General features: G+C 43.4%; 4 protein-coding genes across 5 annotated transcripts in view; 2 read left to right on the top strand and 2 right to left on the bottom strand.

Annotated features, from left to right (window-relative positions):
• LOC117581729 (MKRN2 opposite strand protein) overlaps window positions 1-2988 on the top strand; it is a 62484-nt gene extending 59496 nt beyond the window's left edge. The window contains exons 3-5 of the mRNA XM_034269109.1: window positions 981-1565; window positions 2048-2234; window positions 2362-2988. Of these exons, the coding sequence (XP_034125000.1) occupies window positions 1234-1565; window positions 2048-2234; window positions 2362-2757 (915 nt within the window). The 5' untranslated portion in view covers window positions 981-1233 and the 3' untranslated portion in view covers window positions 2758-2988. The remainder of the gene's footprint in view (window positions 1-980; window positions 1566-2047; window positions 2235-2361) is intronic.
• A 101-nt stretch (window positions 2989-3089) lies between these two features.
• Window positions 3090-4156, bottom strand: LOC117581731 (Golgi-associated plant pathogenesis-related protein 1). The gene is made up of 4 exons (XM_034269111.1): window positions 4027-4156; window positions 3591-3698; window positions 3307-3533; window positions 3090-3241 (listed from the first exon to the last, which is right to left on the bottom strand). Exons 1-4 carry the CDS (start codon window positions 4039-4041, stop codon window positions 3160-3162), a joined length of 432 nt encoding a protein of 143 aa, XP_034125002.1. The 5' UTR covers window positions 4042-4156; the 3' UTR covers window positions 3090-3159.
• Window positions 4157-12980: 8824 nt separating this feature from the next.
• On the bottom strand, window positions 12981-13715 carry LOC117581730. Its single transcript, XM_034269110.1, has one exon. It carries the CDS (start codon window positions 13632-13634, stop codon window positions 13035-13037), a length of 600 nt encoding a protein of 199 aa, XP_034125001.1. The 5' UTR covers window positions 13635-13715; the 3' UTR covers window positions 12981-13034.
• A 607-nt stretch (window positions 13716-14322) lies between these two features.
• On the top strand, window positions 14323-16882 carry LOC117582409. 2 transcript variants are annotated; one of them, XM_034270098.1, is made up of 4 exons: window positions 14323-14478; window positions 14535-15276; window positions 15342-15991; window positions 16064-16882. In XM_034270098.1, exons 1-4 carry the CDS (start codon window positions 14431-14433, stop codon window positions 16712-16714), a joined length of 2091 nt encoding a protein of 696 aa, XP_034125989.1. In that variant the 5' UTR covers window positions 14323-14430; the 3' UTR covers window positions 16715-16882. The 2 variants fall into 2 exon arrangements, with proteins under 2 accessions (XP_034125989.1, XP_034125988.1); XM_034270097.1 differs by having other exon boundaries at window positions 15342-16882.
• Window positions 16883-17777: the final 895 nt, after the last annotated feature.

Raw genomic sequence — 17777 nt, 5'->3', positions numbered from 1 at the left:
GTGTACTATGCATTTCCACCGCTCTCTTTGGGCCGCCATGCAACGAGCTGGGAATTTTCTCTGCCGCTCTCTGAGGCTGTGTTTTGGGCAATTTGAGGGACTTTATTCAGATTTCGTGGTGAGTTACCGCTTGGCGACAGGCGGTGGTGAAGGTGGATACGCATTTTGCCGGTTTGTTTACGTTTTTGGTTTGCTTTCTTTTCGGCACCGGCTTTACCCCGCCCCGCCCCGCTATATGGCCAGAATATGATTGCCCCAAGGGGTTGCTGCCACTTCGCTATAAAGTGGTTTTAATTGATTGAAAAAATGGTTATTTGTATAACAGCGGAATGGAAGAGTTTCTTTTTATTGAATGGATTTCTTTTGCGGAATCAATTTCGCTGTTTTTTATGTGTTGAAATAATGTCATTTATGCAAATATGAATTGAAGCAGACAGTACTTGTGATTCTTAAATATTTGTGTTAGTTTTTGTGAAAGCATAAAAAGAGAGACAGAGAGAGAGAGAGAGAGAGAGATCTTAACCCAAAAGTATACCACGAAGGTATAAATAATTATAACGTTGTAAATTGAACATTCCTTTCTTTTCACAACAAAATTTAAATTTAAATATTTTTTAGAACCTAATTTTGTACATTGATTTCCTTACCCGACTTGATATTTTTCTTCTTTTTTCCATTTTATTTCTATACCTTGTTTCAGCCCTTTATTTCAACCCCAAAGAAACCTTTCGAAGAACCCCAAAACAAGACCTGGCAATAATGATGACAAATGTCATATTTACCAGGAAACTTTTTGGTCAAAGTCTGTCTAAAACACCCTGCTCTATGCCGCTCCCTCTTCGTCTCTCCCCTGTCTTTCATCTATGTGTTGTGTGACCACAGAAACTGCCTGGCCGACTGAATGTTCCGGGCAAACCGCTTTACGGTTGCAACTTTGCCTGGTTTCAGCTTATTTACAAGAATTTTTCATTTTATTTCAGGCCCAGGGGCCAGGCTGGAAACCACAAGCACCAAAAAGGAGACAGGACGCAGCCGGAGGGGTGGGGAGGGGCAGGGGCACAATAGACAAAGTGTATCAATTATAATACGGGTACAGTAGCAGGACCCCAACATCAAGAGGAACCAGAACCCAAAGAACAGGACGCACCAGAACACAAAGGAGGAGTTGGAACAAGGTGGAGCAGCCAGGAGGAGGATCAAGAGGAACATCCACACACACACACACAGAGATATATGTACACAGATATGTCGGCAACGACAAGTACAACCACAATTACCTCAGATCCGGGCATCCTCTGTTTTCATCATTGCAACGCAAAAGTTTTCTGCTTCACTTTGCCCCACACTTGTCCCCATTGCAATGCGCCACTGGATGCAGATGCGGATGCAGATGTGAATGAGGACGAGGATGCCCCATCCACAGTGGACAAGGCTGCTACAGCTGGACCTCAGTCGCCAGCCACTGCCGCCCGGCTCCTGCCCTTCCGTCTGCCGTATCCCTTTGTGCGGGCCACACAGCACCCTTGCGCCATTGTCCTGCGTCCCTCCACTGGCGATTTTCTCAAGTGAGTACCGCAGGCTGGGTGGCTGAATGGTGTCCACTAGAATATTTGTACCCGCTTATGACATTTAATTCCACGAACAAATTACAATTGAGCTTAAAGTAAGTTTGATTGCCGTTTTGGGAAAGCCGTTTAAACAAGACATTTCTGTGTCTAAAATTAGTCAAAACTGTGCAGCCAATTTGTTGACCATTCAAACAATATAAAACCAAGATAAAGAGCAACCATTTCCATAGTTTTTCCTTAACTTGTAAGAGAAGTGCTGCCAATGCTTCAGTTTGGTAGAGGGGACATAGTTCTCCTCGCCTTGTCCATATCCCGACAGATCTTTAACTTTCCGCCTTAAAGGCGAGACCAATTCAAGCTCCCTAAAATCCAATGCCATTGTTTGGGCAAACAAAAATCTCTGTGCAAATTTCTGCCATTTTTTTCGTCCCTGGAAATGCATATATATTTTTGATGCGATGCGTTGTGTGTTTCCGCAGCGATTACAGCAATGCGACCGATTTGCATATCGCAGTGACCACATCCGGAGGCGACATCGTGGAGTTCGATCGGGACGGACTGCGGCGGCATCGGCGGGACGATAATCCGCGCGAATGGTGGCAGAGCCTCCTGGTGGGGGATCTGCCCGAGCCCTGGCACGACTACTGGGACGAGATGCTGCAGCAGGTGAGTGGAGTGGAATGGAGTAAAGTGTTGTCTCCCTTCTTTGATATTCATGCAAATCCCTAAGCTCACTCGGACCCACGCTACCCACTGGGTGCCCATTTGTATCCCTACCATTTTGCATTAATAGATTTGCGCACAATCCATGCGGTGGTCCATGGCCAGCTACGAGGAGACCAGCCACAACTGCTATGCCTTTGTCCTGGCCTTCCTCCAGGCCCTGGGCCATGGCCAGTTGAGCGAAGCGGCCCACAGCAAAACTGCCTTCTGTGAGAAGTACATTGTGCCCCGCACGACGACGGCGGGCAAGTACATCTCACTCTATCGCAGGCTGCGACGCAACGGAGTCCATGTGCATCGACAGCAGCCGAAGCTTAGGACTAAGCTCAAGTCCTCCTCACCATCAGCGAAGGTCTGCGATGGTGCGAGAAGCACCGGCAAAGTTTCACCAAATGGCTTCTCCAGCAACAGTATTGGCATCATCGGTTCACGGCCTCGTCCAAAGCTTTGCACCATTGAAGAGTGATCGATGCAACGGACTCCCAAAAGGCCGTTGAGAGTGGCATGGGTTCACGTAAATCATGCGGATATTATGGAAGTAATTACTATAGAAGATGGGTGTTTAAATGTAAGAACTAACTTAACTTACGCTCGAAGTCACATGAGATCAAGTGTCTGAGAAATTATAGATTTTGGTCAGACTGGCAGTTGAAGTGGGAACCTCACACACCCCATACCCATACCTAAAGATGATTATTTATATGTTTAAAAATATGTTTTTTTATTTTATTTAATAATAATAATATGTACATTTGTTCCCAATATAAATTCTGTGTTTTGTTTTGCTTTGGTTTAAATGGAATGTTTTAAAGTAATGCTTCATAAATATCTTTGGAATGCCTTAAATTTCCATTTGCTTTTAGCGACCTCAGGGCAAGACATTTTCGCGGAACATATTGTTGTAGTTTCCAGGCGGATTGTAGTTGCACACAACGTAAATGACGTTTCCTCTACGAAAAAGATAATCAAATATTTATATATTTAGCTAAAAATATTCAATAAAAAGCCAACCAACCTTTTGGCAAATCCCACACCCAACTCTGTGGAGTTCTTCCACACGACTTGGGTAAAGTGTCCCGTGCTAATACTGAAGGCAGGACTGTGCCAATTGTATTGATTGATCTCCTGGTACCAGGAGTCCACAGCATCGCTTGCAGACATATTCCCACCCATGGCCATATAAATGTTCTCGCCATATCCGCTATTCTGACGATGCTCCATGCGATTGTTGGCCAGCAAATGCTATAACGAAAGGATGGATGGATATGAAGACTACTATGATGTTTATATGAAACCCACCTGGGCCCAATTGGTGGCCAATGCATTCAGTTTGGGACTCAACCCTAGCGGTGGGGCATGGTGCAGTGCGCGATATTTATTGTGGGCATTGAGGCATTCCTGGGCAAACTGGAACGTTGAGATTTACAATGATAAGTTACCCATAAAACTTTCTTAATATCATTCAGAGATGCTTCTAAAAATATTTCACTAAAATTTAACCGCAAAGATTATTTGATAAGACAGCTTAAGATCTCTCTTAAATGAGCTTTAAATTTATATTTGAAGAATTCTTCTTTTTATAAGTTCTTGAAGATCTGTGGACATATTCTGGTTTAAATTTTAAGCATCTTTTATTGTTAATAATTGAATTTCCAATTCACGTTGGCACATTTTTTTGTATACATTCACGAAGCATCTTGTTCTCTAAAGATTTTCCATTGCATTTCCCTCTTACTTGTTCCACACTCATTTTCGCTTAACTCGTTTACACTTGATTGAATTTCCCTCGTTAAAATGTTTTTGTATTTAAATTAAATTAAAATGTTCGCACAGTTGTTTTGTTTTGTGTCGACAGTTGTCATGTTATGCTGATACTGCCTCTGGCAGCGGCTCAGAGGTGGCTTTTATGTGGCCTGTGCGGATTTTCTTATCAGTTGACTTTCCTACAGACCCCCGCACCACACAAAGCTATGAGTATTACGAACTGTGCTCCATGGTTAGTCATCTGATCTGCTCCACATTGGTATATTCCAAGATATATTGTATGATACGCGACGAAGTGAGGGGGGCACCGGATGTTCTTTATAGAACTTATCTGAATTATCATTTCGATAGGGAAACAGTTTTATGAGCATTTTTTTAGAAACCCGCAAAGGTACCTTGTAGTCGACAAAATTAAAAAAATTTTGTGGATTAAATGTATTGCCTGCAAATTAAATAAATTACATTTATTTAAAGTGGTTAGGAGGATTGCCTGCATTGCCTCCCCCATTAAAGGGTATCTTATAATCGAAAGACCAACTGTACCTTTCCCAATTATTCAAAACTCCCAGCTAATTTAATAGAAAAATCTCGTTAGCTGAACTTGCCACCTTGACGAGAACAAAAAATCAATTTTGTTCGGCTGCAGAGAATGGATTCCTGGTGATTTATACACACAAGACAAGTCGGGGCCAAAGGTGTTTGTGGCCACGGTTTTGCATCCTGTGGCTGAAACTCGCGCCTGCCTCATTTATGAACGCAATAACCCAGACGCTGAGACAAGAATAACACAGGGGAATAGGGGAAAGGATAGGTTGGGGAATGGGAACAGGAACAGGAACAGGAACGGGCTTTTGGTTATGCAAAACTGTCATGAATCGGGAAAATGTAATTACATTCTCGTTGATGATGCTGATGAGCAACCATCCCGCCGTACAGCCAACAGTCTTCCTGCCACCGAGAGCCTTGGACCGAGAGCGACAACGAGACCGTCGACGACGATGGCGACATTTCATCTTGGATAGAACGCAATACGTGCATATAAATTGTATAATGTCGCCTCAGTCTCAGTCTCAGCCTCAGTCTCAGCCTCAGCGAACATCAGCGACACGTAATTTCGAAGTAAATAAGTTTTCCCCAGACTTGGAGCCAAAGTTTTGCTTATGAGTCTTAGCTTCTACACACCCATCTGCCTACCTTTATCAGTCCTGCCTATATTCGAATAATATGAATAAATGTTCTTGTTCTTGTTGTGTTTTTGAGGTCATGGCATTGGTGTCAGTATAGAAATCAACAGTTGCGGCAGGTTCTATTGGACAGAATTGATGGTGGAAAGCGGGTAGAAGTATGTGCCAGTGGGATAGGTAAAGATGGGGAAAGTTCGTGGTACAAAATTGCTGGAATGGGATATATGAAACACTCTCGCTACTCCTAATTGCCTGATTTAAGTTTCTTCCTCAACAAATCGTAAACAAGTTGTAATTTTTCATTACACAATTGATCGATCCACGTATGAAAAGGTTGAGCTTCAATGGTGGATTTTGTGTAGATAAATGGTAATAACAATCTTTGCTTTGAGTCACGATTGCGCTTTAAAGTAGAACAGTGCCAAGGTCTATAACTTTACGACATTGAAGTGGGTGTGACTGGCGTGCTGGGATGGCAATAATGTATCTACTATTTGTGTGGGTATTTCAAAATTTGGCATGAGTCAAAGGAAAGTTTTGCTGAAATTGATTTCAAACCTGGCGCCATGAGACATTAGCCATAGACTCAGCCGTTCTCCTGTGTTCCGTTGTTATCTAATTAAAGTATATAAATAGACTTTTAGCATAAATGCGTAACACAAGAGAAAAAACAGGCCAGTGGGTAAGGGAAAATCAAATCGAAAGAAAACACCCAACAAACAGACCTTGAGCGGCATTAAAAAGAACGATTCTCTATACAATTTATTTTTCTCTGCAGTTTGCCTGCATTCTTTCTGCAGTTCGCTTTAGCATTTGGCCAAATGGCGGGCGAACTTTGTACCCAAAAAAAGAAAAAGTTGACCAAGTCCCAAGCACTGTTTAGACCCCCGGCGTCATGGTAATGATGTAGATGCAGCCTTTCTATGGCTGCCTGGCACGGAACCAATCTGCTGAGGTTCTCGTTCGTTCTTCCCTCTTCCCTCCCGCTACGATTTGACACGTTTTCAACGCAGTGGTAGGAGGGAGGGCGGAAGGCGGAAGGTCTGCTGTGTGGAAAGCATTGAAAATCTCAACTAATGTCAAATGCTTTGTTGTCGTCGTCGCCGCCGACGTCGAACAAAGAATGCCAAAAAGGATGGCATGGGAATTGGAGATTGTTCTGGTGACACTTTTAATTTAGTAGTGGGATATTTATCAATCGAATGTATTAATAACAGGCAATGCATCAGGGGCCAAAAGATGGATGCATTTTCCAGGATGATCTATGCAGCAGCTGCCTCTACAGGGGATTCCCCTGTGACAACTTAGGTCCAACATCTTGGGGTATTAGTCATTTGGCTTATAAAATATACAAACAAGAAAACTGGATACAAAACTTGTCTCCAAGTGCCTGGGGCAAATATTGACACACTGTCCACGCCTTTATTCACGCTTAATTGATTCTGATAAGTTGAACAACGCAAAGCTCTGCTCTGATAACAGCTGATTTCGTTCACAAAAGTAAATAGTGAATGCGAGTACGCAGAACACAATTGGATAATTTTGTGGGGGGAATATCTTAACCTACATATATTTGCATGTAAGCAGAAATTATCTCACAAAATTATCTTTCTACGCTACTACTTTCAGTCTATAAAGATGTGTACTTTCCTTAAGTTAACTTAAGTTGTCGTATCTCATCAGCTAACACATTTAATACTCTGCTTTTAGCACTCCTCTAACCGTCTGATAACAGTTCAGTTTTATCTTCATAGTTGGCAGACTACTTTGACATTTGTATCCCCTTCGATGGACTGGCACTGCATTGTACTTATGTGCTGGTACAAAATCCATTCAGTCATTTGCTTTGAATTCGTTATCACTAGAAATTTTAACACCCAAACACACACATATCAGGAATCCATCAGGCCACCACACCTCGTACCTGTCTCTGGAGTTTTTTGGGTATTTCATCTACTATGTCATATACCATTAAATTCTGTGAACTTTGGCTATAAGAAACCCAGAGGCTGCCGCACTTTAATGCTCATTTATCAGTACAAAATGCAATCTGTTTTATTAATCAGTCATTAATTTCTTACCGAGGTTACTTTCACCGCATACTTTAGGAGTATTTTCACTCTATGCACAACAAACAATTTGTAATCAATAAAGCATTTTTCTGACACTTCCTGGAAATGTGATTCAGTCAGTTATGATTATATACAAAAACCGCTCCGATTCCTGACTGAAGCTCGCTTTAATCTTGCTTATAAAAATATATACAAAGAATATTTTGATGCATTTACAAACTCAATAAGAAATGCCACATGCCCTCTCCTAGCACAGCCAACACTTGAATCGCTTACTGCTGGGTCGCTATCTTTTCCTCTATTTATGTTCCTCTCCCTCTTTGTTCTATCTGGCTTTTGGAGTGTCCTGTCCAGATCCTCTTGCCGAGGAGGCGCATAAAAAATATATTCACACAAATTTCTTGTGTCAACTGTGAAGTTTTTAGCGAATTAGCAATTTGTGCAGCGGTCGCAGTGGAAATTTTATACCAAATTGCAAATTCGTGTTGACTTTGTTTCAGTAAATTTTGCACCTTTTTCTTTCTTTTTTTCTCTTGGTTGGTTGTCTGCTGAAGAGGTACTTTTCTTCTGCTCCTTTTTCTTTGCTGCCGCTTGGTGTGCTTTTTCGGTGTTGACTTAATGGAAATGTAAATAAAAAGTGCAGTTGATGCGCTCGCTCCTCTCTTGGCCGTTTGTGCTTTCCACTGATAAGTTTAATTATATTCGTAAATCTACATGGATATATTTTTAATGGTATGCATTCATATACATACATGCAGATGGAATATGGTAGTTGTGTTGGGCGAAACAATTCATACTCGTTTCGAGGGTTTAATTGTCATCTCATCTGTCTTCATTTCTCAATTTCGTTACAGTGTGAAAATCTGCTGCACTGTCATGCATATTAAGTGGATAAATTTAATAGTCACAGCTGTTTTGGCTTTGGATTTTTCCACTTCCCACAGTGAATTGTTATCACTGGCTATCAAAACCCTCCACTGCATTGCATTTTCTTTAACAATCACTCGAAATGGCAACGCATTAAGAATGTATCAACGTTTGATGTGCCTGCAAAGCCCATCTATGTATGTGGTTTTCCTTTCACCCAGCAAAACCCTCAAACTAAAATGTTCTTTGGGCAAACCAATATTGCATTCACATCGATATTATGTGTACTTTGGCTGTATCATGTTCCAGCCACAAAGCCAGATACCCGGAGCTACAAACCCGCCCAAACTGCTGCACAACTTTCGATTGTTCACCAGATACATCTCAAGCAGCTACTCAAACATGTAGAGAAATATATATGTACATATGACCAATGGAAGTGTTTCTTAGTGGCTGTTGCTGCTGCAGCTCCTGATGGGTTTAATGTCTAGATGAAGTGCTGCTCGAGCAGCATGTTGCAATAAAACTAAATCGAATTCAAACACAAAGTTCATTTACAGTTCATCAACTCTGGCCAAAAGTAAACAAAATGTGGCCCAAACTATGAGGGCTCTCACTACTTTCTCTCACTCTCTTTGGAAACTTCTAAACTTGGCTTTTATTCTAAATTAAATGGGCTGCAAAGTTTGCTTGTTGCTTGGTTGTTGGTCCGAAGAGTAAGCCGAAAAGTCGTGGTGCTGGTATTTTTTAAATTTTAAAGTTGCTCGGTGATTGGTGATTTGAGGTGTTTGTTTTTACCCTTTTTAGTGTATTTGCCCGTTCAGTAGAGCTTTGCCCTTAGCCTGATAATTGCCATCGATTGACACATATTTATTGTTGGTCAACAAATGTCCGTCCGCTAAATGCTGAAAGCATCTGCGGTTTTTGTCATTGTCCGCGTCAATTTTCGGTTATCGTGGTGACACACAAAAGTTTTCACAGAAATATCAACCGAAAATACCATCGGAAATTCCATTGATTTCGTTTAATTTTCCATGGCTTTTCTGGTCAACTTTTGTGTGTCAAAAAATTGGGTTTCTTGCTAATTGTGTATATTTTTCCCCCATGTTTCTGACGTTATGCATTAAATAAATTTGCTGATAATTTGATTTTCCACAAAGCACAAGCACCACGAGCCTGTACCACATGTTTTTTGCATACTTTTGTGGTTGAAATGTAGAATTTGGTGGCTGGCCATTTTTTTCCACGGACTGCTGAGAGTGCACAATGGTGCAAAAAGGGTTTATTGGGTTCTTGGCCATTGTGCCATTATGCGATTTATTCAAGTTCAGTCGAAAGGTCACTTCGTTTGACTTATTCGCGCTCGACCGGACACTGAAAATCGCTTTGCAACTGAAAATTCCAAGGAATCTTTGCAGCGAGAACTCAACGAGGCGTGAAAAGCTGACACTCTAAAAAGCTGAGTAACTGCAATTGCTGGCACTTGGAGAGTGCAAAATTAGAAAGGGAGCAAGGACGAAATGCCAATGGGGGAAATTAATGTAATCCATTGAAGGGCAAAACACTTAGGGATCATGTTTTGTGTTTATTGAATTTTTTGGGAATTAATGTTTGTCCTCTAAAAGGAGTCAAGATTTTTGTATAATTCAAATAAAGATCATCCCACACCACACACAAGAATATTCTTTTGGCTGAAAATCTGCTGCTATTCCACTCCAATTTTCACACATTTACCATTAGGATAAATAAATATTTTAAGGGCACATTGCCTAGACGCCATTTGACTTTAGTTTAGTTGTAAATTGTGTGCTAATTTCTTGGCTGAGAGTTCTTCAGAGGGAAGGAGCCAACAAGGAGGCAAGCATTTGAGCAAGACATTCCGTCAACAGCCACCAAACGGGCCAAAAGATTTGCATATCTTTTGAGCCACAGCCTCAGCCTGCGAAATGCAAGCTCGACCCCCCGTAAACCTCTGCAACTGGCACTCCGTGGCTCCATGCCGCCGTCTTTAGTGGTTCCTGAAGCTCAAACCCACTCTATTTATTCGTGCTGCTGCTGCTGCTGCTCATCCTTGTGACACTGTGATGTGGCAGCGCCCACATTCTCCATACGTTTTGACAGCTGCTCCTGCTGCTGGTGCTGCTCCTTCTGCGGTTGCCAACTTTGGCTTTTGACTGGAGCAGACATCTTGCCTGGCAAATTACCACAGCCAGAACAGAGAGTCAGAGACAAAGTGGGAGAATGTGGGATGGAGGAAGCCTGGAATTTTCATCACTTAATTGACATGTCTGGGATTGGTGCGTAACCTTTGCTTGGATAGTGATTAGACGCCGTCTAACCGAAGAATATCCATTAACAGCAGCAACAGCAGAGCTGAAATTAGAGCTCGAAAAACAACACTCCATTTTGGAGTTTCGGGCTGGAAGCGGGATGTCTGGTCTGCACCGCAAAATGCAAATATCTTTTGCACAGAAAACAGGTCCCCTTGCTGTTGTCTGACAATGGTCATGGTTTGTCCGGGTTCTACATGACTCTGTTCAGCAAATTGCAAAACGGGTTCAAATATGCAAAAGCCGAGGCACCGAGGCCAAGGATTTCCCCAGAGACCTTTACCTGGCAAAAACCACAAAGCGTAAAAGTGGTATATGAAGCTATGAACTGACGTTCGTGTCCTTTTCTTACATCTACAGCTACCAGTTACCCAGCCACCCATCAACACAGGCACCCAATTGTTTCGTGTGCATCTACCAATTAAACCCGAGCCGGAGAACGATCTGTCGTTGCCCGGAGTCTGAGGCCCGCCACAAGAAAAGTGAAACCCGTTTGTCATTGACGCAAAATGTCTCTTGTCGTTGTCAGGCTTCCAGAGAGACCATCCCTATACCTCTCCATCTGCCATTCGCCATCCAGCATTCAGCATCCAGCATCCTCCTCTGCAGTGCGTCATAAGCGGGTTATGGCATTTTCCTTTTGAATCGAGAAAACGAGCTGCAAACTGGTAGCTGGCAGGATGCTAGAGTAGAAGCAGTTGAAAGAAGGAGATTGGAAGCTTCATCTCGATGTAACTACGCACAGATGGCAGTTGGCGATATCTATGTGACTCACTTGCTATTGGAGTGAAGCTTAAATCTAGTTTGGAAATCCATTTGAATGAGGTTCGGAGGCAAAAATGTATTTGGCATCCAATTGGAGGAGCTGTTGTCACAATCTTTAGCTCTAAGCTGAGTGCCTGATATTATATTTACACTATTCTTCGAAAGGAGTCTTCTTAGTTTTTACTACTGTATTGTTTACAGATATTGATTTGAAGCAACAAATCAGCGGGAATGGAAGCGGAACTCAGCGCTGTTAGCACCCTGAAATTAACAGTCTGTTGTCGCCTCCAGTTCCATCTCACTGTTAACGCTCAGTTACCACTCGCGTCCACAGAGCCCACTGTTACCACGATCTGTTACTGCTTCCAGCTCCAGCTCTCTGTTATCGCTCAATTTTACTGCTTCTGTTTATAGCGCTAACTGTTACCGCTTGCAGTTACAGGTCACTGTTAGCCCTCACTGTTATAGAGCACTATTACCTCTCTTACGATCCACACAGATCTAATTTACTTAGCAATCCCCTTCTATTGTTTCAACAAATTTCAGCTCTTCCCAAAAAAATAGCACATAAGAAAGAGTATCCCTTGTGCATGTCTTACTTACAGAACTCTCTCCAAATTGACCTTGATTGAGCTAGTTGCAAATCCAAATCGCAAGTCAATTTAATTGAAGGCGAGTACGAGCAGCTGCTGTTTGTTTCCCGTTACCCTTTTGACATTTAATTAATATGCAAATGATGGCAAGGATCCCAGGGAACCCAGAAACAGCAGCAGCATCCCGACATTCCTCCGCGGCACCTCCGCCGCAGCACATGCGATGGCCACTTCTTTCGGTATCGTCTCACAGCATCTCCCTGGCTGAGCAAACAAACAAAGAGGAGGAATTAGAATCGGAGCTTAGTCATTCCGCTGGCATCGCAGGATTCGTGCATAGTTTCAATTGCCACCGCATCAGTGGCGGATGGGAATGGGTAATGGCTGGGGGGAATCCTTGCCTTGGATATCCTTGGGTGTCCCACAGGAATGCGCCGCTTGGAATTTACGAGCCGCTTGAGATTAGTTTCCCGCTGGTTGTTTGCTTTAATTGCGACCATGGACCACGGGGCGTGGCGATGTCGTCGAGTCAGCAGCCAGAGGACAACAACATAAGCAAACAGCTTAAGTCGCGAGCCGAGCACAGAGCCCAAAGGCATGTGTGTGGGGCGTAAAGATGGGTGTCGCTGCATTGTAAATATTGCATTGAACAAGCTCAAATAAACACACTTATCGCAACGAATGGGTCGCATGGGGGATCGTAAACCTATATGTTTTTATATGCATATATCGTATCGTACCGTATCGTATGTCTGGTGCATAAATTGTTGGGTCTCGCTCTTTCTGTTTCTCTCTGTCTGTGTGTGTGCCACAATTTTATATCTTATTTATTTCAATGTTTTTGCCCATTCGTTGTCGCGACGTGTTTTATTCGAATGCTTTCATTCTTTCACTTTCTCTTTTTGTTTGTTTGTTCGTGCCATCCTTTGGGATGCAATTTTAAAATATTGCACAGTTGACTACGAGGACCATTTATTTTATATTTTTTTATTGTCGCCATATTGACGTGGCCGTTGAGTTGAGTGATTCCAATAAATTATTGGCATGGAGCGCAGCTTGGAGTGTATTTTCTTGAGCGTTTTTTAAGCGAAAATACTTGAATGGAAACGACAACTAAAGGGGATTGAAATATATTTCGTTCTAATTTGGAAGTTATTCAAATCTGCATCTATCGTCTGGGCCACGACCTTGTTCTCGGTCGTCCACGAGAGACTGATCTTCCTCGCGGTAGGGAAAGGCCTCTCTCCAGCAGTCTGGCAGCTCGCTGCTCTCGCCTTTCATTCCTGCCAATACGCTCGGCGAGAATAGAGAGCACACTCTCTGAGGCTAGATCATCTTGCACTCCGAAGAACTTCTGAAGACCATCCATCTGAATGGACTTGAAGAGAACAACCATTTCCACAGAGAGCAGACTGAGGGTCAGGACGTACGGCTGCATATTTTTCAACTGCTCAATGTGTGTGGCACCCAACAGGCGGCAGCCACTATTGAACACGGCCTCCACAATGGTTTGCAGCGAACAGAAGATGACATACCACACGGTCCCCAGAAGGAATTGCATCGTCAGGCACGCGAGCATGACATCCGCGGCCATGTCCCATAGGGTTTTGTTTGCATTCCGGCTGCCAACGAGTTTGTTTATGGCCACAAAGGAAAGCATTATGAATAACGTCGACTCCAATCCCACATAGCCGGCGGGATCGAAGCAGAGTTCCATTTGATGGCAGAAGATTGAAATGGCTGCAGCAATGACAAAGCACGGTTCCATTTAAAAGATTATTTCATACAAAATTATAAAAAAAAATTTTCAATTTATGCAAAATGGTTTCTACTCGAATTGGGATGTACATTTATGTGATGTGTTTAAGCAACTAAATAAACTAAACGAATAATTTTCTGACATTATAGCCAAAGCCCGTACTGGTTACCTTAATTTGTTATATTTTTTATTTGCCTTTTCAGGTTCCTTTGATAATATTTGTGAAATATTTGAGACCCAAAGACCGTCTGGAAGTTATTTTATAATATTTGTATTATATCGCATAAGTTCTGTTAATAAAATATTAAAGTTAAATTCATGTTTTCATTCATTAACTTAATTATGTAAGAGCAAAAGCCGATAGTTGCCGCTTGCTTCAATTAATTATCGATATTTGTTGGTGAACTAGTTCCGAGGACTAATTGAAGCGACTCTGTCACCACTTGCCGTTTATTTTTGTGTTATTCTAATTTATTTCCAAGTAAAACGACTTTTTTTTCGCTTTCGTTGCTTTCTGGTACTTTGTTTGAAACTGAAAGTCAAAGTGCCAGGACCTGGACAACATTTTCCACATGCAGCTGGCCATATCGGTTCCGATTGCCACTAGAAAATTGACAATTGACAAGTAGGCCAAGACATCTTTCATTTCTTACCTCATGGCAAAAGTTGTAATTGATTCATTAGTTTTATTTGTGCATCAGCCGAGTCGAGAACTGAGCAAAAAAAAGTTCCCAAAAGCGGAAGAAATTGTTGGAAAATAATTGTTTTTGGTTGAATTTTGTGTTTAATTGTTTGTTTATTGAAAATGCAGTACATGTCCGATGAATACTTTCGTAAATCTGTGAATGTTCGCGTAAGTTTTCTGTGGAGTTATGGACCCACAACTTTTACTTGAACTTTTGTTTGCAGATATTGGGGCGTAGTCCGCCCTATTATCCGGGCAGAGTGTCTGAACACTCTGTCCCTCCCGTGGATGAGTTTGTGAGGCGTGCAGAATCCATGACCCGACGCTACGGGGATAATTACTTGGATGGTCGACGGGACATCAATTCTCCGCCGCCGCCGGTGCCACCACCGGAGCCGCAAAATGCTGATTGGCTGCCGAGTCCACGTCGCAACGCATTTCCTTTGCGTCCTCTTGACGATGCTCAACCCAATGAGCGTGTTGATCTACCACTCGGTGATTACTCAAAGGAGGACACAAGCTTCATGGACGAATTATATGCAACGCTGACAGAAGGCCGAGGCGATCACGGCTCTAACTTTGCTACACGCCGTAATGACTCGCCCATTGCCACACGCCGTACAGAATCACCCATTGCCACACGTCGTAATGGTTCACCCATTGCCACACGCCGTAATCAATCACCCATTGCCACACGCCGCAATGGACCAACTATTGATCTTGCATCGTATATGAACATATTCAGTGAAAACCTGCCAGGTGGCCGTGCAGACAAATCTCCTACTGATGCACGTCGCAGTGGATCCTGGAATCTTCTAGAGCGCATCGGTTCCCCTGTTGCTCGAGGTCGCAGTGGATCCCGATCCCCTACTGTTACACAATGTGACTATGCCAATGCCTTCAGGCAGAACCTACCTGATGGTCCTGCACCCATGGAACGCAACATGGACTCCATGAATCCAATGGGTAATTATTTCCACTATGCTTTGGCATTCGGTTGACTTATTGTGGGCTTGAAAACTACTTTTCAGATCCACACTTTCGCACCCAAACATCGAATCAAGGCCGTCGTCTCTTAAACGCCGAACCCTGGTCCGACTATGATGAAAATTACGATGCCAATCGCAGCTATATGGAATTCAATGGGGATCGCAGATCCCAAAACCACTCCCTAAATTCTGAATATGGGAATCGCAGCTTCGAGAACTTCGATGCCAATCGCAGCAGCTATAATTTCGATGCCAATCGCAGCTTCGACAATTACAATGCCCACCGCAGCTTGGAGAATTTCGATACCAGCCTGCGAAGCTTCGATGGCAATCGCAGTTCCTTTTACTCAACTGATTACCTTGGTGGCAACGATTCTGGATTTATAAACGAGCGTTCAGGCTATGGAGCTATTGAACGTCGTAACTTTGGCAACTTTGGCAACTTTGACGGCTCAAAAGATGGTCTCAATCAAGGCTACACTCATCGTGGAATCAATTCGCTGCTAACTTTACCTCTGACATTGGGCAGCAAGCGCATGGCAGATGAATTTGAGCTGGAGGATCGCTGGGCAGAGAAGCGCTCATGTCTTGAAGAGACACCTGCCTTCTTTCGTGTTGGTGGCTACAAATTGAAGTATGCAAGCCATAATCCAGGCCTTATGCTGCCCCAGACGGAAGAATTATCTCACGCTGTGCGTTTCTTCAAGAAGTATCCCGTCTATCGCATTCGCTCGAGTAATTCCCAGGTTCCAACCTCATTGCAGTGCAACTTCATCGAAGCCAAGGATATGGCGGATGGCGGCCCAGAGATTCGCCACACCATATCCGAGGAGTGGAAGACGGTTTATCGCGAGAAGGGCTACCGCTCGTGGGGCAGTTGGTGGAGCGACTTTCGGGATTGCGGTGCTGCCATACGCCAGGAGCTGGATCGTTTCGATGGCTTCGATGTGAAGAAGAACTTTCAGCCGCCCGAAGGCCCTATCGATTCGGAGGAATACCTTTCCTTGGCCATCTCTGCTTTGAAGCAGAACAACATCACGTATCTGAAGAACATGCGAGACATTTATCGTCTTGTGGATTTTAATGTCTTGGAGAATCTAACCGCTGACGCGTCTGGGCATCTGCAGGACATTATACGCTTCATTCCGAATCATTTGTGGCGCTACAAGATGCGCGGCATGGTGTATCTGTGGACCTGGTACCAAAAGATGGCCAACTGCGGGAACACCGACGATCAGACGCACCAGGCCATAATGCCTTTGTGGAACAATCCGATTCTCCACTGGCTGGCCAAGCAGGCCTTCGACGAGTTGATTGCCATGAGCAAGATCGAGTATAAGAAATTCAAGGAGGAAATTTCCCATGGTCTACCCAAGCAAATCAACGATCCCAACCAAGAGGAGCAGGCCTGCTGAATGAATCTCTCATTGTTTCAACTCTGTTTTATCCATTTAATCAAATATAATTTAACCAATCAAAGAAGCTTTATCGCTTTAGTTTTTCGTACGAGCAGAGCCATAATTTTAGCTCAATTTATTCACCTGCTTCAGCTGCACAAAGTTGTTTAATTTGTTATCCCCAAAGTGCACCTGAGACCCACAGTCTGCACACAGAAAATATAATTAAAGCAGAAAAGAAGCAAAGGCAAAGGCAAATGAATAAACCAACAGCCACGGAAAATGACGATACAAACCAAAAAGAAGAGAGGGGAAAACAAAAATGCAAAACGCTATTGCATATTAATCCGACAGAGTATTTCACTCAGAAGAGCCCGGCCCTGCCCTGCCCTGGCCTGGACCTGTACAGGGTGCTCCGAGCGACCGGGAGATATCGGGACCCGCTGCCTGAGAGATGGGCGACCGCGAAAGACATTTATTGTATCCTTAGCGCGGTTGACAGACGCGTGCTGAGACGATGATGAATTTGCTGCCGCCAATGCCGCACCGCCATTTCGGCTAGCCTGGCAGTCTGCCTGCCTGCCTGCCTGCCACCCATCCGCAGATGACGATGACGGAAGCGTTGAGTGTACAAAGTGGAAAAGGAGGCTGGTGGCCCAACCAAGCGGCAGAAATGGCGACAGACAGCCCTGGAGACAGACGATGAAGGAGGCTGGAGCTGGGGCAACAGCAGCACGAACAAGTGACGAAAAAAATGCAAATAAAATGCCGGCTTATTGAGTCAGTGGTGCGGGTGCGGGTACCACACAGAGACACTCGCGGGTCTTGGTTGCCTGCCTGGCAGTTGGGGGCCAACGAAGACACTTTTTAGTTGATTGAAAAAGGTGATGTCAAGGCTTTTTTTTGTGTGTGTTCCTTTCTGCTATTTTATGCTTTGTTGACCTTTTTTTCTCAGTTAAATATTTTAGAAGTTTTTTTACTTTTGATAAGCAAATGCTTGAGCTATTCTTAGTATTAAAGTTGAACCATCAGAGATGGATGATGGAAATATCCAAACAAGTTTTGCCAGGGAAATGGGATG

The sequence above is a fragment of the Drosophila guanche genome, unplaced genomic scaffold (assembly GCF_900245975.1).
Source record: "Drosophila guanche unplaced genomic scaffold, DGUA_6, whole genome shotgun sequence".
Classification (NCBI taxonomy): domain Eukaryota; kingdom Metazoa; phylum Arthropoda; class Insecta; order Diptera; family Drosophilidae; genus Drosophila; species Drosophila guanche.
This window is presented reverse-complemented; position numbering and strand designations above follow the sequence as displayed.